Source organism: Schistocerca piceifrons, chromosome 3 (genome assembly GCF_021461385.2).
Source record: "Schistocerca piceifrons isolate TAMUIC-IGC-003096 chromosome 3, iqSchPice1.1, whole genome shotgun sequence".
Lineage (NCBI taxonomy): Eukaryota > Metazoa > Arthropoda > Insecta > Orthoptera > Acrididae > Schistocerca > Schistocerca piceifrons.
The window spans coordinates 733,070,554-733,095,904 of record NC_060140.1 but is presented as its reverse complement, the minus strand read 5'-3'; the positions used below and the strand labels follow the sequence as shown (position 1 = coordinate 733,095,904).

At 38.6% G+C, this 25,351-nt stretch overlaps 1 protein-coding gene across 1 annotated transcript in view; it reads right to left on the bottom strand.

Moving 5' to 3' along the window:
* Window positions 1-25,351, bottom strand: part of LOC124789011 (UDP-glucosyltransferase 2-like) — a 64,451-nt gene that overhangs the window by 23,425 nt on the left and 15,675 nt on the right. Inside the window, exons 2-4 of the mRNA XM_047256298.1 lie at window positions 11,921-12,096; window positions 9,553-10,009; window positions 9,247-9,469 (exon numbers count right to left, since the gene is read on the bottom strand). Of these exons, the coding sequence (XP_047112254.1) occupies window positions 9,247-9,469; window positions 9,553-10,009; window positions 11,921-12,096 (856 nt within the window). The remainder of the gene's footprint in view (window positions 1-9,246; window positions 9,470-9,552; window positions 10,010-11,920; window positions 12,097-25,351) is intronic.

The window sequence follows — 25,351 nt, the reverse complement described above, 5'->3', positions numbered from 1 at the left end:
TCTAGAGGAACGGAAGGTTCCAAATGATTGGAAAAGAGCACAGGTTGTCCCAGTCTTCAAGAAGGGTCGTCAAGCAGATGCGCAAAACTATAGACCTATATCTCTGACGTCGATCTGTTGTAGAATTTTAGAACATGTTTTTTGCTCGAGTATCATGTCGTTTTTGGAAACCCAGAATCTACTATGTAGGAATCAACATGGATTCCGGAAACAGCGATCGTGTGAGACCCAACTCGCTTTATTTGTTCATGAGACCTAGAAAATATTAGATACAGGCTCCCAGGTAGATGCTATTTTTCTTGACTTCCGGAAGGCGTTCGATACAGTTCCGCACTGTCGCCTGATAAACAAAATAAGAGCCTACGGAATATCAGACCAGCTGTGTGGCTGGATTGAAGAGTTTTTAGCAAACAGAACACAGCATGTTATTATCAATGGAGAGACGTCTACAGACGTTAAAGTAACCTCTGGTGTGCCACAGGGGAGTGTTATGGGACCATTGCTTTTCACAATATATATAAATGACCTAGTAGATAGTGTCGAAAGTCCCATGCGGCTTTTCGCGGATGATGCTGTAGTATACAGAGAAGTTGCAGCATTAGAAAATTGTAGCGAAATGCAAGAAGATCTGCAGCGGGTAGGCACTTGGTGCAGGGAGTGGCAACTGACCCTTAACATAGACAAATGTAATGTATTGCGAATACATAGAAAGAAGGATCCTTTATTGTATGATTATATGGTAGCGGAACAAACACTGGTAGCAGTTACTTCTGTAAAATATCTGTTGGTAAGGCGGGTACTAGGTTGAGATTCATTGGGAGAGTGCTTAGAAAATGTAGTCCATCAACAAAGAAGGTGGCTTACAAAACACTCGTTCGTCCTGTACTTGAGTATTGCTCATCAGTGTGGGATCCGTACCAGATCGGGTTGACGGAGGAGATAGAGAAGATCCAAAGAAGAGCGGCGCGTTTCGTCACAGGGTTATTTGGTAACCGTGATAGCGTTACGGAGATGTTTAACAAACTCAAGTGGCAGACTCTGCATGAGAGGCGCTCTGCATCGCGGTGTAGCTTGCTCGCCAGGTTTCGAGAGGGTGCGTTTCTGGATGAGGTATCGAATATATTGCTTCCCCCTACTTATACCTCCCGAGGAGATCACGAATGTAAAATTAGAGAGATTAGAGCGCGCACGGAGGCTTTCAGTCAGTCGTTCTTCCCGCGAACCATACGCGACTGGAACAGGAAAGGGAGGTAATGACAGTGGCACGTAAAGTGCCCTCCGCCACACACCGTTGGGTGGCTTGGGGAGTATAAATGTAGATGTAGATGTAGATGTAGATGCAGGATTCACAGCCATGTGTGGAGGGCTGCACGTGGGAGACCGAACAGGTTTGCGCAACCTTGTTGTGGTGATGATAGTCACCTCACCAAACAACTCACCGTATATTTATTTACTGACATGTCTCCATAGACACTTCGCAACTACCTATAAAAATCTCCGGTGCTCTGATTTTCCGCACCTCCTTTACAGACGTCATTCTGAAGGCGACGTACAGCGCCGCAACCTATTGGAACTTCAAAGAACTATGGGGACTGAATCGGAAATGTTCCACTATGTCCCACAACTAATTCCGAATATGTTGCATTACTTACCGAACGCTCCACGTATTAATCGCAATGTCTCGTGGAGGCATTCTGCAGCGTAGAGACGATGTACAGGGTGTTTCAAAAATGACCAGTATATTTGAAACGGCAATAAAAACTAAACGAGCAGCGATAGAAATACACCGTTTGTTGCAATATGCTTGGGACAACAGTACATTTTCAGGCGGACAAACTTTCGAAGTTACAGTAGTTACAATTTTCAACAACAGATGGCGCTGCAAGTGATGTGAAAGATATAGAAGACAACGCAGTCTGTGGGTGCGCCATTCTGTACGTCGTCTTTCTGCTGTAAGCGTGTGCTGTTCACAACGTGCAAGTGTGCTGTAGACAACATGGTTTACTCCTTAGAACAGAGGATTTTTCTGGTGTTGGAATTCCACCGCCTAGAACACAGTGTTGTTGCAACAAGACGAAGTTTTCAATGGAGGTTTAATGTAACCAAAGGACCGAAAAGCGATACAATAAAGGATCTGTTTGAAAATTTTCAACGGACTGGGAACATGACGGATGAACGTGCTGGAAAGGTAGGGCGACCGCGTACGGCAACCACAGAGGGCAACGCGCAACTAGTGCAGCAGGTGATCCAACAGCGGCCTCGGGTTTCCGTTCGCCGTGTTGCAGCTGCGGTCCAAATGACGCCAACGTCCACGTATCGTCTCATGCGCCAGAGTTTACACCTCTATCCATACAAAATTCAAACGCGGCAATCCCTCAGCGCCGCTACCATTGGTGCACCAGAGACATTCGCTAACGATATAGTGCACAGGATTGATGACGGCGATATGCATGTGGGCAGCATTTGGTTTACTGACGAAGCTTATTTTTACCTGGAGCTTATTTTTACCTGGATGGCTTCGTCAATAAACAGAACTGGCGCATATGGGGAACCGAAAAGCCCCATGTTGCAGTCCCATCGTCCCTGCATCCTCAAAAAGTACTGGTCTGGGCCGCCATTTCTTCCAAAGGAATCATTGGCCCATTTTTCAGATCCGAAACGATTACTGCATCACGCTATCTGGACGTTCTTCGTGAATTTGTGGCGGTACAAACTGCCTTAGACGACACTGCGAACACCTCGTGGTTTATGCAAGATGGTGCCCGGCCACATCGCACGGCCGACGTCTTTAATTTCCTGAATGAATATTTCGATGATCGTGTGATTGCTTTGGGCTATCCCAAACATACAGAAGACGGCGTGGATTGGCCTCCCTATTCGCCAGACATGAACCCCTGTGACTTCTTTATGTGGGGACACTTGAAAGACCAGGCGTACCGCCAGAATCCAGAAACAATTGAACAGCTGAAGCAGTACATCTCATCTGCATGTGAAGCCATTCCGCCAGACACGTTGTCAAAGGTTTCGGGTAATTTCATTCAGAGACTACGCCATATTATTGCTACGCATGGTGGATATGTGGAAAATATCGTACTATAGAGTTTCCCAGACCGCAGCGCCATCTGTTGTTGAAAATTGTAACTACTGTAATTTCGAAAGTTTGTCTGCCTGAAAATGTACTGTTGTCCCAAGCATATTGCAACAAACGGTGTATTTCTATCGCCGCTCGTTTAGTTTTTATTGCCGTTTCAAATATACCGGTCATTTTTTAAACACCCTGTATATAAAGTGCTAGTGCGCTATATTCCGGTGTAATATTGTTTCCGGCTATAACTGCTAATCGCTTCTAGCGGAAGTTACTTCGTAATTTCCTTACGTACTATCATGTACTACAATCCCTCTCTTTTGTCTGTACAAAAGATGACGGAGGGTTGTCAATTTTGCTTCGCTAAGGTAGCCATGTTGCCTCTCCATGGACTCTACGACATGAACGTGTTGCTTTGACTGATGCAAGTTTTACAGTCTGAGACTCTGGGAGCAATTGATGGAGATGTTATAGAATGATGTGTGACGGTTAGCATGTATGTATAACTGACGAATAGCTAGCAAAGCATTCCTACCCTGTACGTTGGGGTGACAGTATCCTTCTCTGATGGCCTGACGGTCTCTGGCTTTTTTATTCCACTTTTGGACTTTGGGCTGTTGATGTAAAGAAATCGGATGTTAATGAAACCATTTTAGCCAGTAGCGTATTCCTTAGATTTTATGTAAAGTTTTTAATCGGTTCTTTTCTGGTATTAGTCTAATAATACTCCTATTCGCAGAGTGGTGACCATTTACTAATAGCGCACAGAATTTCTGGTGTATTCTGCTGGACACATTTCTCGGAAACCTCGATGTGAGCCACATCGAACTTCTATGAGATATACTAGCGTATCGACTGAGTCGGTAAATGAAGAACTTTGGTTCTGATGAAATGGAAAAATCATTTCTTTATCATCTTATAGTGAAAAGCATTCCTTGATGATTAAACTATGTAAACACTTTAAAATGATTTTTACAGGGTCTTCCGTCTTTAGAACGAACTGCAATGAGTATCCAAAGACCTTTGGCAATCACAGCACAATATGTAAACGACGTTCCGTTTAGGTAAATCAGTGATTGGCTTATTATGAAGTTTTGTTTATTTTTGAAACAAGCACATTTAGGACACAATCGTAACCATTTTCGACCCACAATGTCGATCTTCAGACGCTACAGTAGTACAGAGTAAAAAGTTTGTATTATGACCATCAAATAAGTAAAAATACTTTTGCTAGCTCTACTTCTGAATTAAGTGAAGAAATCAGATGTTATCGAAACCATTTTAGCCAGTAGTGTTCCCCTTAAACTTTGTCTAAAGTTTATTAAAAAAATGGCTCTGAGCACTATGGGACTTAACTTCTGGGATCATCAGCCCCCTAGAACTTAGAAGTACTTAAACCTAACAAACTAAAGGACACCACACACATCCATGCCCGAGGCTGGATTCGAACCTGCGACCGTACTGCTCGCGCGGTTCCAGACTGTAGCGCCTAGAACCTCTCGGCCACCTCGGCCGGCTAAAGTTTATTAAATTGAAGGTATAGTTAACCAGTGGAAAATGCAGAAAGTTCTACTTAGTCATTCAACCACTACAGTCCAGGGACATAATTCTGACTGGGAAGAAATCACATACAGGATTCCCCAAGACTCAATCTTAGGTCCACTGTTGTTCCCCATATATGTAAGTGGTCTCCTGTCCAATCTACAACAAGAAGAATTAGTTCGTTTTGCAGATGAGACTAGTATTGTAATCAATCCAAGCATACATACATAAAGAAAAGAAATTGTAATCAAATTTCTTAAAAGTATCATTGACTGGTTTTCTGCGAATGGACTCTCTCAGTTTTAAAAAGACACAACTACACCAATGATAAGTGTAACACATGGTGAAGAAACAGTATATAGGGCGGAAACTTCAAATTTAGGTGTCCATATTGATGAGATTTAAATGGGAAAAATCACGTTTTGGAACACAATTAACTTTAGAATCATTGCAATTCTTGGGGAGAGGCAAATCAGTAAGTTGACATAATTTGCATACTTTTATTCAGTAATGTCATATTAAATAATGTTCTGGGGTAACTGCTCAAAAAAGTGCTATAAGAATACTATGTGGTGCTCACCTCCGATTACCTTGCAGACGTCTGTTTAAAGAGTTGGGCATTCTGATTACTGTTTCACAGTGAATCGTTTACTGGAAAAACCCCTTGGGCTGCAAAAAAGTGATTTGTTATGGGGAAAGAAAAAACTAGATCATTCTCAAAATGTGAGCTAGTTTTAATCTATGTTAACTACATAGGATGTAGAATTTTCCAAAAGTTTTGAATCTTCATTTAATGTTCACTATGGAGACATACATTGTTAAATTTGTCAGACCCAAAGGGTTTCTGAAACAAATGTAAATAAATTTAATTGAATTAAAAAATTTCATGTAAAAACCATTACTCACAATACATATTTCGCCACAGTATTACATCAGTCACTTTTCTTTATCCATATAGGCGGTTTGGGAGTATAAATTATTAGAATCGCTGGATTTCTTCGGAATGAGGTAGGTAAGGTTTGATTTTTATTAATCTGTCATTTTGTGTTACTAATCATTGGCACTTCAGATGGGAAAGCTGGTTGTGATGGAAAATCTCCATTTCCATCTGCAAGTCTGAAGGTATGTTCCTGCAATCCACCAATGAACGTTCGGGTCTTCATCATTCCAGGAGTAAGATTGCTGTAGGAAAACGCCATAAAGTTTGAAACTGAAAAACGTTGCTTTCTTTCTCAAGGAAATTTTTCTTCCTTGTGATTCCACAGACAACACATTCTTCTTGTAATGTGCTGGCCACCATGAAAGCTCTCTTAGAGCTAGAAGAGGTGATTAATTCTGCATACTCCAACTGCCAGGTACACTCTGTCTTTTCTACGTTTCTCTTCGTAACACTGCAGTCCCTGTCACAACGCAGGCAGCTGTGCCCTCTGAGCGGGAAATATTAATGGAATGAATCAAATCTTCTTTTGGCTATCAGTGTCAACATGCGTCAGATTACACAATGATTTTTATAATGAAGTGAATACCCGTTGCTGCATACAGGCGTTGATATAAGTCAACGGGGACAGTTGAAAATGTGTGCCCCGATCGGGACTCGAACCCGAGATCTCCTGCTAACATGGCAGAGGCTCTATCCATCTGAGCCACCGAGGACACAGAGGATGGTTCTACTGCAGGGACTTATCTCTGGCGCCCCTCCCGTGAGACCCACATTCCCAACTTTCTTTCGTACATGTCCGAAAGAACAGATACCATCTTCACATACAATGATTTTTATTTTGGGCAACGCAGCCTTCAGAGGAAATATGGGAATGTCGGACATTTTTGGCAGACATTTTCATTTATACGACATAAGATAAAGAGCACTGAGGCTCTTTCTAGTTGTTGTTTCATATTATGTGTAGAATACGACCTTCCCAAATTTTAATTCATGTATGTTGAAGACAGTGTAAGTAAGCTGATGCAAATAGACGGTGTCTTCAATGAGGATAACTGAAAGCATCAGATTTTGCATGTAATCAACGCAAATTCTTGCGAAATCCTGAGAATCTCTGCACGTGTTCTGCATACGATCATCTGTCTTGTGGAACTTTTCAGCTCTCCTTTTATGAATTAATAGTTCGGCTGCGGCCACACGCTTTGCATTATTAATTACGGTACGACTTCTTATTTTCACACATAATTCATCGCAGACACAACATGTATCAACTTGTGGTTGACCAAATTTCAAATTTAAATTTTCATTAAACATGTTCCAGTAATGCCAATAAGTTACTTTCACTTCAGGATATTGTGACTGATAACAGTCCACATTTCTTTCACATTAAGCTTTAAAGCCAAGTATTTTTAGTCTCTATTTGTGTCGTGTGATTCATGAACTGGAAAACTGTTTATGTGGTTCTCAACCAACAATGTTACGCCAGTTGGATATACATTTGCATACCGCTGTTGTCCCCATGTATCTTGGGGAACTTGCCAGAGATTGGTAGATCCCGTCTTCTCTGCAATTTGTTATCAGAAACACTGTACACGGATAAAAATACACGCTTACAGACTTGAACACACGAGTCAGTATTTGTACGTACGACCTTTGGGTTTGTTTTTGACAGGTAAGCTGTTGTCACCTGCCAATTTTGGACGTTTCCTTGCAATGACACATACCATTATTAGGCTCTGTAAGACACCACCTTTCTCATTTTTAGTGTCGAATCTTAAGAACTTGGAATATAATTCCATCTTGACGTCTGAGCTAATTGTAGTAGTCATGAATTTCCACTTGCATCTGCAATAACAGACAGTGCATTCGTAAGAGGAATAATAGGAACAGATTAACCAAACAATAATAGTAGTTTCACTGGCGAACGACTTAATTGCAATCACAATCTTGTTCTTTAGGCTTAACTGTTTCTCCTTTGTAGTTCACGTATTCAATGTTTTTAACTCTACTTTCTTCTATTCGTTCTCGTTACTATATAACGCTTTTCACTACTTTCTTCCTTTTATTCAGATTGATTTCATCTCTACCAGACGCCATTTCACTTGCAACTGATGTACAAAGCCTGAAATTTACATCGAGTAAAAATGCGGGAAGAAACCAGAAACAATAGAATAACGAGTGATATTGCCAACTTTACGTTTTGAATAAAAATCCCTCCTCTCCTGGACATGATGTATTCCTACATCACATGAAAACTTCCGCCAGCTATTGGAGCCACTGTTTAACGCTGACATGAGGGGTTTCCACATAAATCTATGCGTCTATACACAAACTATCATATGATCACATAATCTCAATTAGCTTAAAAAGGATACATGGGGGAGTTTCTGTAAGTGTATTCCCTCACGAAGTTTGTTTTAAATAATTCTATACGATTCACAAGGAAAAATGATGTACATAATTAGAATACTAAAAGGAAAAATGACATTCATTACTCCACACTATGGTTGTCTTTAGTACAAAATGGGGGTGCACAATGCTGCAACAAAATTGTTTGATCACTTACCCAGTAATATGAAATATCTGACAGACAACAAAGTAAAATTTGAAAAAAAACTAAGAAAGTTTCTTCTCGACAACTCGTTCCGTTCCGTAGCAGCATTTCTGTTACCGTACAGTGTAAAATGTAGTGAGTAGGAGTTACTCATACCTGTATATCTTTCTTCTTTTTCTAACACAATTGCGATTTATCGCGCAAAATGATCCGTGAACTGTGTAACTAAGTAACTAAGGTGCTAATGAAATGAATGTGGATCATACCAGGGGCTACTTTTGGTGAACAAATTTCATGCGCTGTTAAATAAAACGTAATACCAAATTTCAGGGTAATATAACATATAACTAAGTGTACTTTTCTTAGCCCAATCTTTGTACCAGCGAGTTGCAGCAGATTGTCGCCCTTGCCGTCTGGTCCGTGTCGTCTCATCTGAACAGATGGGCAATGGCGTAAACATCTAGCCGTCCAAAGTGCAGAAGCACCGGCCTTCGGATATATTTACCATAATAATTGCTCCTTTCTTCTATTTATCGTAAAAATCTTTCTCTGCTTCAAAACTCACTTCATTGCTTTAAGGACCTGTATTCTGTTTTTATATTTTATGAGTAAATGATTGAACCATTATTGTAAATGTGATACATTTTATGACTTTCACAAGTAACGACTGTCTCGGGGGACACGCGCATCTAGCGCAAAGAGTAATGCAAGAGAAGTATCCTTAGTTGTTTCTATGTAAGTCCCTGATTTTTGGTATTATATTTGGTTTGAAACACATGAACGTTGGTTCACCAAAATCCGCCCCTAGGTGTGACCCCACATGTACTTTAATAGCACATTGCTTAGTTCACAAGTACACCAAGTAGAAATAGTTTTATTTGTTTTGAGGGCTTAATGTAAGCTTATTATGTTTTCCTACTAAAGCATCTGAAGATGGCCGTTGGTGGTGGTGGGGTGGGTGGGGCGAAATCGGTTACGACTGTGTCATAAAAGTGATTGTATCAAAAACAAACAAACATTTATAAAAATAGTACATGTTTTGGCACTTCTGGTATTCTTATGCCAGTTACTCTCAACATGTGGGCTTTTTTGATCGTACATAAATAATTAAATAAATGGATTGATTACACAAAACATCCTCTTGTGGCAACCACTTGGCGATCATGACGTTGCTTGGCTTCCCTGGTAGAGAGTCATCCTCAAACTTCCAAAGGACCTTCTGCGGAAGTTCGGAAAAGGCGTCCATCAGTGCTTGTCGTATAGACTCTGGCAGATTTCTGCTCTTAACATTCGAGCCAAGGCTGAAGTATATGGCTCCATATTTCGCACCATTCAGGAAGGACTGTATCTCCTACAACGGCAGTCACTTTATTGTATCACAATGTATCGTAAAGAATGTTTCGCCAAACTAACGTTTGCTAGAAAGAGACTTACCTGCGGTAGCGGCTTAGGCTTTCCTTTAATGTGGAGTCCAGTCATTTGGACCACAGTGGGTTGCATCGGCTTTGGATAAGAGGAGGAGAAGTGAGTTGTTGCGAGCAAGAGACTGATATTGTACTGCGATTCAAAGATGCTGGGAACATCGTTTCCGAAATGTTCCCACATTACTTCATTTTGAGCAACTGTATATCTTCTAGCAAGCCAAAACGCGTCTAGTATTTGATAAGTATTGTCAAGTCTTTCCCAGAATGTCATGTGGTCCGTGTAGGTTGTCTCAAGCTCTGGCATATACGCAGGATGAACTAGATTGCCCATCATACGATGTAGCTGTGGGTATATTTCTGCTGACCAAATACCAACAACCGGTGGAGACCCCAGTTTATGCAGAAGGCCATAGTAACAAAACTGTAGGTACATTTCCATTACCACCAAGTCAAATTTCTTCTCAAATCTGTGACAGATTAAAGTAAAGCAATAAATACACTTGTCCAAAGCGTAAATAATTCGACTTACTGAGAGAAAAGTTACCATAAAAGGATTTTAAAATAAATTACAATTTAACGTAATTAGTCCAGTAATTAAAATAGAAAAAAGGAAATGGGTTTTTGTATGTATATCACAGGAAAATATTGTATCTCCTGGCTTAGAACTGCTCGAGAAATAAGGTGTGATAGCAAATAATCACAATGTACGAGAGTCTTCAGCTGAAACTACCGCCGTTATCATCACAAAGCAATGGTTAGCTTTCAGTTTGACATGTGACACATTTTTGTTGAATAGATCAGTACAGTTAATACATCTCTCGATCCTAGTAACTTAGCGCAGAGTTCGATATAGCGTTAATAAAAAGGTTTGAAGTGGTTATCTGTGCCAGTAATTTTCACAGCGACAAGATAAACGTAAATTGGCGAACCTAGGGATGAATAATCATTCTGTTGTTTAGGTATCGGTACAAAACAGGAAAGTCAAAGAAAAAGGAGACATTGTGGTTGGCGGAGCTGAAAAGGGTCTTCGAACATATACGAGGGCTATTCGGAAAGTAATGTCCGGTGGAGCGCTAAATGGAAACCACAGTGAAAATCCGAAGAAGTTTCCACAGTTTGTTTTGGGCAGTGTTTGGGAAGTGTCTCTAGTGTGCCCAGAGATTTCGCCTAGTGTCTTCATGACAATTCTAGGCCATCCTCTGCAGGAGCAATGAAAATGCTCCTGCAGCATTTTCGACGGGAAGTATTTCATCAGCCACAATATAGCCCGTAACCGGCTCCCCCTGAGGTTCATCTCTGCTCACATGAACCGCCGGGTTTGAAGAAAACACTCTGGCACGGGCAACGAACTGTAGACCAGCGCAGAGAACTGTCGGAAAGCACAGACGGCTGCCTTCTATGACGACGGTAATGAAAAGTTGGTGAGGCAAATGTCTAAATCGAAGTGGCAACTATAAAGAATGGTATCTGGAAGATGGAGCTAACTGTTGTAAATAAAAGATTTTTGATTTTTGTTGTGATTTCCATTTCTCGAACTATCGGTCCTTACTTTCCGAATAGCCCTCGTACGTTTGGGGGACAACTTTGGAAATACCTTACACATCGACAGCGGGAAGAACTGCAAGGCATCGGAAATGCGGAGTTCCAAAAAAGGAAATTTAAAATTATCGAAACAAAACGATGAGGAAAAGTAATATGAAATGAGGCAATATGAGGTATAACAGATGAAAAAAGCTGAAAAGAAGCCACATGCAAACAGAGATAATATTTTCGAACATATGTTAAGTCATCCGGAGGTAACCTACCTCGAGAGCGAAGTTCAAATGGAGGACAAGAAATTCGATGCTATACAAGACTGAAATTTGAAAAACGGATTACTGTGGGCGTTGTTTGTCATGGGTACGAGAAGATGACAATAATCCAGAACATGTCAATGCTCAGCGCGGCAGCAAATCAACAGCAGGAATGTGAACAGCCGAGGTATTTAAAAAAAGTAAGGCACTGAGGAAGTGAAATGAAAAAAGGGCGCGAATCCTGCATTCTTACTGTCTGAAGAAACATATTTAAGTAGCAAGTCTCTTTCATTTAATAACTCAATTCACGCGTTCACAATGGGAAAGTATTGTGAATACTAAACCGCCACTCTCTTCGTAAAATTACAGATTTTTTCTGTTGAACATGTCACCATCTCATCATCATGAGGGCCAGTTACACTTACTAAATTACATTATAATTTAGTTCACTATAGACATTTAACTCTGATAAATCGTTAATCACACTAAATGATTCACTAATAAGTCATGTGCCTTAAGAAATATATTAATATGATAATTTTGTGAGACCTACGACCTGTTCAGTATTTAAGAAAATGTACTTACTGAAGTTCCTTTATACCGGGAGTTTTAAACTGAAGGTCACAACTATTTTTAGCAGCTTGTATCATCTTCTCAGTGAATTCCTCTTTTGAAAGTAGAGACATTTTGTAGAAGTCGTGTTGTTTCTTCACATCATACATGAATGATAAATCTACCTGAGTTGTGTTTGGAGGTGGATCCTGTGACAGACAGAGGAAAGTTAATATTTTTAGTGCAATAATGTGTGTATATATAAATTTAAATAATAGTTACACAAAGCGATATCTGAACATAAAATTTAGATACTTTTCTTTTGTGTGACAGTAGCTTACATAGGTAACTGACAAATTCAGCGGTTTAGACATGGGAGTCTGCAGAAATACAGCCAAGAGGGAGCAAGAGTCCAAAATTACCATTTTGAAACAACTGATTCGATGAATCTGAAAATGAATCGTACCACAAGAAGTAAATTTGACAAGATTTACGCAGAACGAACTATATCCTGAACGATTGATAGTTACCCATTCTATAAATTTTTGAAGATAGACTACATCGATACGTAAAAAATAAACATATTTCATTAGCTTATACATACCAAAGTACATTATGTTATACGGGATGAACCACGTAAGACGTACCATCCCTTTTGTTTCGTGAACGGTTCCAGATATTGAAACAAGGTCTGGAGCAAATGATATTACTCTAAGGGGCATGAGCTTGGATACATCATGAGGTCTCTTAACTGTATTCATAGAGGTATTGAAGCAAGTACGGTTTTACAAACAGAATGATATACTTTTTTTTTAACAACAGCCGAAAGCGCTTGAAGAGACTAGTGCAGTGATACTTCGTAACGTTAAGTTTGAAACTCTTCTCACAAGAACCCGAGACAAATTCTAAAACTGAAAGGCAAGTCGGCCGGAATCTGCTGATGCGTTGTAAGCAGGAATGTGCCGGGCTAAGTCGTTGTACCAAAGCGTTCGACTGTTTTCTTGTCTGCACTGCAGAACTAGCAGAAACTGAGTAGCCTAAACGCAGATCATTTCTGCTTCAACGTTGTTTGCATGCAGACATTGAAAGACGTATACATTGCCGGCGATGGGCGAGGCATGACAGAATCTCTGACCAGAGAGTAGTTTATCGTTAGCTGTTGCTAGTCTGCGCTTGACCGCGCGAGTCTGTAGTAGCAGTAGTAGTCAGTCGGTAGTAGTTGTCAGTCGACAGTAGTCGTCAGTCCGTGCTAGTCCGTGCTAGTCGGCGGGAGTCGACGTGCGTCGGCTGTGTGCTCTGCTTGCGACTCTGGTCAGGACTCTGGTGGATGAATATTGTTGTAGAAGGTAAAGAAACAGCCTTGCGCATATTTAATAATGTATGTTAATTGTAATTTAATTTGTTCAAAGAAATACCCCAATAATAATTTTTATAATATAAAGCAACTCTTTTAAAGAAAAGCATTCATTTCAGTTTAAAGAATTTCCAATGCATTATCATTGCATCCAAGAATCAAAAAAAAAAAAAAAATACGCCAGCATTGCACGAAGCTGTGTCGAAAAATGACTAATTTAAGAGCAGATATAATTGCAGTTTTATTGAGGTAAGAATTTTTGCTTTTTTTATTCAGAATACAGGGCCGAAGGTCAGCGCTGCTGTCCTCATAAAATTTATCAGGTTACAGAACTTTTTTATTATTTTGGTATTTAGGAATTTTTCTATTTCGAACTTGACATTAAATGAGAAAAGAATTTTGTGGGAATATTAAGTGTGAATGCATTCTTTGCAAAGAGACTATAAATGGGAGCCAATTTTGTTCAGAGGTTACATTAAGATCAATTTTGTCTAGAGCTCACAATAATTAAAAATTCATTTAATTAATATTTTGTGAGGAGGTTACACTTAATTCATTTAATTTAATAATTGCATTGGGATCTTACACTTGGCTCATTTACATTTTTATTGTCATTTTTGTATGTCTGCAGGGAGGTTACACTTGGCTCACATTTTCATTTTTCATTGACATTTTTCTTCATGCGGGGAGGTTACACTTGGCGACCCTACCAGGATCGTATGTTTTTGTGAATCTTCTGAGAAGTAGTCATAGATCTGCTCTTATTTACTTAATGTAGTTTGCATCTGGCGCAACACATTTACTAATTTGTCACTTTTTCTTTCACAGATCATCAGCAATTTGTTGCTCTTTGTTGTATTTGTGTTTGTTGCATTTTGCATTGTCTTTATTTCATTTGTGAATAATTTTGATTAGTGAAAAATGCCGCAAAAAACTGTTAATAGTACATCGTGATGTGTAATGAGTGAAATAGCTGACTCGAATAATTTGACCGATAGTACTTGCGACACGCAGTGTAATGATGACAGTCCTCCATTTACAGACAATCAGTGCGTACTGACCACTAATAATGATTTTTATCTTAATGATGAACAAACGAATTCAATTGTGTACTCTGTTAATTTGACGACAATTGATGACGCGGGACGTTCTGTTACAATGAACGCTGTCCAGCTTGACACACCCAGTTTGCAAAATTTACGTAATGAACAGATAAATTTTTCTAACAAAAATGAACAGTGTACTCAAAGTATGACAGATTTATTTTATTCCAGTGTAGTGACCAACAGTGCACATCCGATTGGCAAACTTTTTCAAGAATTACAGAATGACCAAATGGTTACAGAAAACGTGACAATTCCAGGTATGCCATCAAACAGTACAGAGAATAGAGTAGGTAATGTTACTTTGGATCAAATTATGGTATTATTGCTACAAATGAAGAAAGAACAAGACGACTATCTCAAACAAATTGATGAACAGAACAAACAACTTAGTGAACAGAACAAACAATTTTTTGAAAGTCTTAAACAGTCGAATGACAAGCAAGACAGCAATCACAAACAATTTAATGAAAGTTTTAAACAGCCGAACGAGAAACACGACAACCTTAATGAATAGAATAAACAACTTGATGAACAGGTTACAGCCGTTACCGTGCAACGTTATGATACTAAAGAACAATTATGTGATGATATTAAGACTTGTGCTACGAACAATAGTGAAGAAACTAGATCTGTTGCACAAGAGTTAAGTAATAAACAGGCATCCACAACAGAATTAGATAGAGACGAAATTAATGCAGTCACTGAACAATGTTCAGAAAACGTAACACAGATACGCGACGAGTTTAATTTAAAGCCACCAGAACTTTCGCACACTCTGGCTACGGAAGTCAATAAGAAATGTGAACAACAGATCAGCCAAATTGACGAACGTATTATAGTGACAGAAAGGAAAATTGGTTCAGTCACTAACAAGTCACAGCATACGGTACATTCCGAACATTTGTCACACTCACACAGCCAGTGTAACTTAGGTAATTTACAGAGAGTACGTGACTTAAAATCCGAAAAGACACAGACAAACAAATTCTTATGCAATCGTGAACCTGTTCACACATTCAGAGACGATAAGGTTGATTACGAGCAATTTTTATCCGTAAGACAATTTAAGGTACTTAGTAATGACAGACACAGAGTCACGCTTTGAACTGGATATGACAATTTATTTTTGTACTTTCATCGCCATTGCCTGCAATGCAGAAACTGGAATTGGATGGGACACAACAATTTTCTTTTGAATTTTCATCGGCATTGCCTGTAACACGGAAGCTAAAATTTGTTTGTAGCACGTAATTGACCTCAGGGGATTCATTATGCTTTAATGAATATGTGCCGTAGCGTGCACAGGGCCCCGAGCCGTAGTAGTGCTGTTTCATCTTTAGTTTTCTGCACCGCTGCCTTCTCTTCTACTATCCTTTATATCTATCAAAACAGCTCTTCAACTATTGCTCTATCTAGGATTAAGAAAGGTATCAAGAAAACCGGATATGACAAATTTTACCGAAAGTGACAATTTTCATTATGCACTCCAGAACTACCGCCATAATTTTAATAACAGATAAAATTGTAATCATCAGTATGTGTAAAATTATCAGTAATAGCAAACGCATTTTGGTAACAATAGACGTTTTTCACCGCAATAGCAACAAAACCAACCGGTTAGCATACCTAACCAACAATGTAATGCACAAGGTCAACCAAGCTTTAATGTTTTGACGCGTACATGTATAGTCTCAGCTCCAACAAATAGTAACGCACAGCAAGAAGGGAATCAGTATGTACAGAAAACACACCATTTCAATTCCTATCGCAATGCACCATATAGAAATGACTATCATGACAGACGTAAAAGTAATGAACACAATTTTCAGCGTACATTTAATAACAGTCGGTCTTACCAGCAGCAAGAACATCAGCAACAACTTATTATCATGAATGAACCAGACAGTAGGTATCATCCAGAACGTAATACGTCAGGAAGAAATAACAGGACAATTCAAATAATCGAAATGCCACAGCATCCTCCTGAAAATAAGAACACGTCAGATAGAATTTGACTAGATACAGTATAGGTTGCATTTTCCAGTAACGCAAGCAATACTTTTGACACACAGAATCTTGTTCACGAAAATGTTATTTGAAAGAAGCCTTGTTGAATGCACCACTTTTATCGCACCCAGATCTTACCAGAAGTTTTTCCATTGCCACCAACAGTTCTAACATCGCTTTGGGCGTACATATTTTTCAGGAAATTGAAGAAGATGGTTGTACAGTAATTAAAAACATCGCTTTTGCAAGTCGCATTCTGTCACCTGCTGAACGAAATTATTCTGTTACAGAACTTGAAATATTATGTGTTGTTTGGGCATTTACGAGATTTCGGCATTTTCCTTATGGAAGACATACCACCGTTTACACAGACCACAGAGCGATACAGTTTTTACTTTCGGCTAAATTTGCACACGACAGATTAAGTAGATGGAAACTTTATTTGCAGGAAATTAATTTCACAATTGTTCAGATTCCCGGCACACAAAATATTGTAGCAGACGCACTATCCCGTTATCTCAGCAACAATCAGCAAGACATCGCCACCAAATTCTGCAAAGCAAATTTCAGCGTCATGTACATTCAACAAGTTGCATTTGAAAATTTCATTTCGTCGTCATTACAAGACATGGCACAATAGCAGAGTAAAGACAACGTGTGGAAAGAAATTAAACACCTTTGGCAAGATAAGAATAATGTTACCATTAGAAACCATTACACTGTACGCAATGACATTCTGTTTCGCCGCTCTCATCCTGACAGCAACAAATGGTTATCATGCATTCCTGACGAGCTTGTTAACAAATTAATCTGGTATACTCATTTAAGTTACGCACATTACGGAACCAGAAAATGTTTTCTTATTCTGAGACAGAACTGTTATTTTGGCAACATGGAGAAACGTATACGACGAGTTTTAGCGTCATGCAAAATCTTCCAGAAAGCTAAATCAGATATGACTTCACATATTCCTCCATTACATCCCATTGTACCTGTTAAATTGAGACATATGGCCGCTGTAGACATTTTTGGTCCGATTCCCAGAACTAATAGAGGTTTTTGCTACATCTTTGTCGCTGTTGAACTCACTTCAAAATTTGTTACCTTCACTCCGTTACGCAAAGCTACTGCTAAAACTGTTTCGAAAGCATAAAACATTTTCTATTTCACGTAGGGCATGTGTTGAAAGTAATTTCCGACAATGGATCACAGTTTCGATCTGCTATATGGACACGTATGTTACGAGCTAGAAACATTTCTCCGATCTATATATCCAGGTACCATGCTTCTTCGAACCCTTGTGAACGATTAATGAAAGAAATTAGTAAACCGTGTAGAATACACTGCCATAAAAAACATATTGATTGAGACACACTCATACTCTCATTACAGGATGTAATTAATTCCATACCAAATGAATCTACTATGCTATCTCCGTCTGTTATACTGAAAACTGTTGAACCACCTAACAAAATTAAAGAATTAGTAACCTTTCCTACATCGCGTCGACTAGGACACCATGAAATAATTGACATTGCGCTGAACAACATCAAACGTGCCGCAGAACGCCGGAGAAGACAGCAAAAACAGGTTTGTACACGCCATGACTTTCACATTGGACAGAAGATATTAGTACGTACACACTATTTATCCAACAGAGGAAGTAGATGCAGTAAATTTGAACTTCAATACGCAGGTCCATATCGGATTCGCAGCATTCCTCACCCCAATGTAGTACACGTCGAAACTTTGAGAACCAGAAAAACCAAAGGGAACCACCACGTGTCCAACATCAAACCTTTTATTAAAAGAACATACTTTATGATTTATCATACTGTAATGCCATTTCCTAATTTTTTATGATCACTTATGCAATTATATTCACATGAACACTTACTGATGATTATCGTATTCTTTCTTGGCAAGTGTCCGGCAAGGTAAGGTTAGCAGGTCGCTCTTCTTGTCGTTACACATAAGACCGTGCATATTTTTCCAGATGAACTTACACATTTTATGACCAATTATGAAATTATATTTATGTGACTACTTACTACTGATTATCGTATTTTTTCTTGTCAAGTGCCCGGCAAGGTAAGGTTAGCAGGTCGCTTTTCCTGTCGTTACACATCAGACTGTGCACATTTTTCATGTATGTATGATTGTTTTCCTGTTTTGTTTGTATGCACTATGAAATATTTAAGATATAACAAACACCAGTTGACTTTAACATTTTTGCCCTATGATATCTCAACATCGTGACTACTTTACTTTTTTGCTGTTACATTCTGATACACTGTGTACATTTTTGCTTCTGAACACTGTCTATGTTTTTTGACATATTACGTTTTCTGTCATGCTATGCTGTATGCTCAATTATGTTACTATAAACCAGTTTTTATTTAGTGGGTATATGATTTAAATGCAAGACATTAATCTTTGTTCATCATTTTTAGAAAGCAATAACGTGTAAAAAAAAAAAATTAAACAGACATGGGAATTTCACCTTCGGAATGAACGAAAGAAGATGCACTACCTCGTGAGGAAGAGTAAATGGATCAAAATTAACAAGCATTAGCAAGAATATACTATACACATCGTAGAACAGCAGTCTTAACTAATTTTTTCTTTCAGAATACGAGGCGATTGATGCAGGCTGTCAGACAGAACTACACATCTTAGTTTTAGTGATGAAATATGCTAGAAATAAGAGATAGTTGTATAATGAATAATGAAGTGACTTTTTTGCAGATGATAATGAATGATGATGAACAATGATGAAGAATATGCTACTATGGATAATGAAGTTTCTCTTTACAGGTGATGATTATAATGGAGTTATGATAATATGGATAATGAAGTTTTTCTTTACAGATGAGGATAATGATGAAGTTTATATATTTACTGTTAGTTAAGAGATGCTATATAGTTATTTAAGTATTTATTGCAGTTCGTTTTGACAGTATGTCTTATATCGCATAGTATGAGGACTGAAGGTTTTGGAAAGGACAGCTAGAGAACATATATATTTTTTATACACATTTCACTACCTGTTAATTCGAAGTTCACTACTTTTCAGCATAATATGCTTTTTGTGTATTTTGCAGGAGAAATTATTCATGAAATTACTGTGTTATAAGCAGTTGTTCATTAAACCTATTTCATTTATGAATATGATCACATATACTCTACTTGTTTCATAACCTTGCTACAGCTGACTCATGACGAATGACGTTACACATCTTCATTTGCAGCAATAACTCAAAAGCAAATATTGTTATTAATTATCGATCCCAACGCAATGCATTGCTAGCACAAAAAAATATGCTTTGTAGCTGGCCAATGAATGCCACTGATTACTGTAGTAAGATGACCTATGATGCCAATGATTACTATAATTAGATTAATTATGTATAAATGCTATGCCAATAATTAACTCATTTTGAATGATGACTTCTGATGGTTTGTAGATGGGCAATGAGTGCCAATGTTCTCTGTAAACAAACGATTTATGAACATTATTCTGTCATACTATGCCATTTATTAACTCATTTTGAATGATGACTTCTGATGGTTTGTAGCTGGGCAATGAGTGCCAATTTTCTCTGTAAACAAACGATTTATGAAGATTATTCTGTAATACTATGCCATTTATTAACTCATTTTGAATGACGACTTTTGATGGTTTGTAGCTGGGCAATGAGTGCCAATTTTCTCTGTAAACAAACGATTTATGAACATTATTTTGTAATACTATGCCATTTATTAGCTCCTGTTTTGAATGATGACTTCTGATGGTTTATAGCTGGGCAATGAGTGTCAATGTTCTCTGTAAACAAACGTTTTATGAACATTATTCTGTGATACTACATACATGGTACAGAAATGTTCAGTAACTGGGTGATGAGTGCCACCAATTACTCAAATCAGATGTTAGACTAACGTAATTCTCAATGAAGACTAGTATGTGACTTAATGTCCTTCACCTTCTGACCTAATTACCTGGAATTACTGCAATATCCGTTTCTCCTATGTATCCTCATGATCATCGAGCACTATATTTGGTTTTTGCACTAATTCTACGTTGGTGTAACTTACAAGAACGTGGTGTTGACACGACATGCTGTCCACCACCTTGAGCGATGGAAATGTTATTATGGTCCCACTAATTGGTGTACCTAATGTACTACCAAAATGATAACATGGAATATTACTACGACATTTCAGTGTGTTGGCTACACTGATTAATACTTCAAGGAAAAGAACTTCAGATTGTCTCACTTGGTGTTGTGCTTCTATAGAAAGATATGGACTTTCAGTGCAGCTGTGTGCAACCTAAAGAGCTACAACCATGACGCAATCCTTCCCATTCCATTCCTAGTTCTTGTAAAATGATAAAGACTTATACAGTGCGTGTGCACTTTATTTCACTCCATGATGTGTTATGTAAGAATGATAAAGACATATACAGTGCGTGTGCACTTCATTTCATTTGTTAATAAGATTAGTTGTCCTAATGCTAAACAGAACTACAGTGCGTGTGCACTTTCTTTCACTCATTGATATGTTTATTTGTTGTAAAAATGCTAAGGAGTTTTACAGTGCGTGGGCACTTTATGCCATTTGTACTCATTACGTATACATTTTGAGATTCTCAGATATGTTCTGTACTACAGTGCGTGTGCACTTTATGTCATTTGTCAATATGATTTGTACTCATTATGTTTATTTGTTGTAAAAATGCTAAAGAGTTTTACAGTGCGTGTGCATTTTTGACATTTGTTAATATGTTTTTTATTCATTGTGTATACATTTTGTCATTGCCTGATATGTTCTGTACTCAGTGCATGTGCACTATATTTCACTTCATGTTCTGCACCTATATATCTGTATATATTCTGTGATTGCAAAGTTAGATAATTAAGAAAAATTTATTGCTCATGGCAAGTCCAATTGATTCACCATCGCTGCCAAATTTTTGCCCCCCCCCAGTGGAGGGTTATGAAAGACATATACATTGCCGGCGATGGGCGAGGCATGACAGAATCTCTGACCAGAGAGTAGTTTATCGTTAGCTGTTGCTAGTCTGCGCTTGACCGCGCGAGTCTGTAGTAGCAGTAGTAGTCAGTTGGTAGTAGTTGTCAGTCGACAGTAGTCGTCAGTGCGTGCTAGTCCGTGCTAGTCGGCGGGAGTCGGCGTGCGTCGGCTGTGTGCTCTGCTTGCGACTCTGGTCAGGACTCTGGTGGATGAATATTGTTGTAGAAGGTAAAGAAACAGCCTTGCGCATATTTAATAATGTATGTTAATTGTAATTTAATTTGTTCAAAGAAATACCCCAATAATAATTTTTATAACATAAAGCAACTCTTTTAAAGAAAAGCATTCATTTCAGTTTAAAGAATTTCCAATGCATTATCATTGTATCCAAGAATAAAAAAAAAAAAAAAAATACGCCAGCATTGCACGAAGCTGTGTCGAAAAATGACTAATTTAAGAGCAGATATAATTGCAGTTTTATTGAGGTAAAAATTTTTGCTTTTTTTATTCAGAATACAGGGCCGAAGGTCAGCGCTGCTGTCCTCATAAAATTTATCAGGTTACAGAACTTTTTTATTATTTTGGTATTTAGGAATTTTTCTATTTCGAACTTGACATTAAATGAGAAAAGAATTTTGTGGGAATATTAAGTATGAATGCATTCTTTGCAAAGAGACTATAAATGGGAGCCAATTTTGTTCAGAGGTTACATTAAGATCAATTTTTTCTAGAGCTCACAATAATTAAAAATTCATTTAATTAATATTTTGTGAGGAGGTTACACTTAATTCATTTAATTTAATAATTGCATTGGGAGCTTACACTTGGCTCATTTACATTTTTATTGTCATTTTTTTATGTCTGGGGGGAGGTTACACTTGGCTCACATTTTCATTTTTCATTGACATTTTTCTTCGTGCAGGGAGGTTACAACATGTACACCAAAGTGAAGAAGTTAACGTTTGCCACTTTTATACATCGAATGGGGACACGAGGCGTATTGCCGAGAAATGAGGGCTAAGCCAGAGGAGTATCATTCGCATCTTGTATCGACATAAATTCCACCCTTATCATCTGTGGCTACATCAGGCATTCTGAGGACGGTATTTCGAAAGCTATATGGATTTTGCTTTCCATCGCTTGGGAGAGGCACTACGTTTTTCCAACGTGTACTCTGTACCGACGAAGCAAGCAATGAAATACCGACGAAGAAAGCACTGAAACGAAAATTTACCTAATAAACACTACTGGGCAGCTGAAAATCTACTCCGGCTTCGTCAGGTACAACAACAAAAAGACCTGGAAACGTAATCTTATTATAGTCTGCCATCAGAAAAAATTCCTTTGTGGGACCTTCCTTCGTCACAGGGATGTTAACTGGAAATACGTCTACACACTTTCTTATGAACATTCAATCCATTCTTCTCGAATAGGTACCACTATATAAGAAACGGTGTATGTGCTTCCAACACGACGACTACCCAACTCACTCTTCCCGTGTTGCAACGCAAATACTGAACGAAAAGTTTCTGGCCGTTGGAAAGGACGGAATGTTGCAATACAGACGTTGTCAAGAACTCTTTATTTGACCCCTCTCGATTTCTTTGTATGGTAAGCACTGAAATATCCAGTCTATCATGAAGCCCCAGGTACGTCCGACGATATGCGCCGTCGAATCGTTACAGCATGCAACAGCGCATCATACAACTTACTGTAAGTAGGCTGTTTATGTTTTCTTATTGTTAACGCCACGTAACGCACTATATGAAAAATCACTGGCTGTGCTGTGTGCAGTCTGTGGGTAGTTTGCATTGTTGTCTGCCATTGTAGTGTTGGGCAGCGGCAGCTGGATGTGAACAGCGCGTAGCGTTGCGCAGTAGGAGGTGAGCCGCCAGCAGTGGTGGATGTGCGGAGAGAGATGGCGGAGTTTTGTAATTTGTCATGAACTGCTATATATATTATGACTATTAAGGTAAATACATTGTTTGTTCTCTATTAAAATCTTTCATTTGCTAACTATGCCTATCAGTAGTTAGTGCCTTCGGTAGTTTGAATCTTTTATTTAGCTGGCAGTAGTGGCGCTCGCTGTATTGCAGTAGTTCGAGTAACCAAGATTTTTGTGAGGTAAGCGATTTGTGAAATGCATAGGTTAATGTTAGTCAGGGCCATTCTTTGGTAGGGATTTCTGAAAGTCAGATTGCGTTGCGCTAAAAATATTGTGTGTCAGGTTAAACACAGTCCCGTACAATTTTTCAAAGGGGACGTTTCATACGTCGACCCTTAGCCGAGGATACCTCACTGGAATCTTCTGATTTTTTTCTTGTAGTTTGTGTAATTAGTGTAGATTTTGTTTATTGCTGGCGCGTAATTGTAGAGAGAATCTCCTTTGTAGTTGCAGTCTTTCATTGTTGTACAGTAAAACAGTTGTGGCATGCACGTAGATTTGCACCAAGTATTTCGCAGCTGCGCTTGCAATTAACGAGATATTATTTTCAGTGCTATGTTAATGTGTTCTCTTATTGTTGCTCTTCAAATTGTGTTTTTCTGTGTTATCGTGTGAAATATTGTGACAATAATGGCGTGTGAAAAACGTAATACTAGGCTCCAAAGTAAACTGAGAAATGACAGTGAAGACGAAAGCAGTGTGTTGGCGCCACCGAGTAATGAATTAACTAATGTTCAAAGTAGTAATTTGGTAACTGTACATAGGGAAATGGAGCGGGCTGCAAACAATGGTGTAGACAGTGAAACAATTAGTGAACAGGGAAGCATTATCGATCGATCGGTCGGCAACAGCTTGCCTCAGGAATCCGAAATGACAGGAAACAATCTCGCAAATACTGTAGATTCAGGATTTCGGTCCTCACCGTTTTCTCAAATGAGTCAAGACACATTTTCTGCTTGTCAAAATGTGAATGTTGCCGGTGAAAATGCGCTGCCAAAAAGCATAGAGAAACAGATTCCAGACGATTTTGTTAAGAAGCTCATTTGGTACATTCATTTCAGCTACGCACATTTTGGTCCACGAAAATGTTATCATATTCTTCGAACGACTTGTTATTTTAACAATATGGAAAAGAGAATTCGAAGAGTCTTGTCTATTTGTAAACTTTGTCAAAAGGCGAAACCATCTACTATCTCCCACCGTGCTCCGCTGTTTCCTATCATTCCTTCTAAATTAAAAGTATTTCCTGCTGTTGATCTCTTGGGACCGCTTGTCAGAACATCTAATGGATTTTCGTACGTTCTAGTCGCTGTTGAACATACTTCAAAATTTGTTTCTTTCACACCATTACGTAAAGCCACTGGACGGTCTGTATCCAACGCCTTTGTTAAAAATTTCTTTCGTGAAGTTGGACACATTAGCAAAGTCATTTCAGATAACAGACCTCAATTCAGATCTGCTGTTTGGTCACGCATGCTTCGGAATCATAAAATCAAACCTGTTTTTATTTCATTGTACCCACCACATTGTAACCCGTCTGAACGGATTATGAAAGAAATCAATAAGCTTTGCAGACTTTATTGTCACAGAAAGCATCAGCATTGGGACAGATATTTACACTTATTTCAAAATGTGCTGAATGAAATGCCTCATGATTCCACTGCTTTACCACCTACTCTTGTACTAAAGAATGAAGAACCACCGAACAGAATCAGAGAGCTTGTACCTTTCCCGAATACACGTAAACTTTGACACAAAGACATAATTGATTTGGCTCTTAAAAATATAAAATCTGCAGCAGACAAAAGGAGAAAACTACACGGTAAAGCAAATGCAAAGAAATTGTATATTGGTCAGAAAGTTCTCATTAATGCTCATTCATTGTCACATAAGAAGAAACACTTGAGTCACAAATTCTTTCTAGTTTACAATGGACCTTACAGAATCCGACGTATACCACATGATAATTGCATTGAAGTTGAAACTCTGCGTACTAGGAAGAGTAAAGGTTTACAACA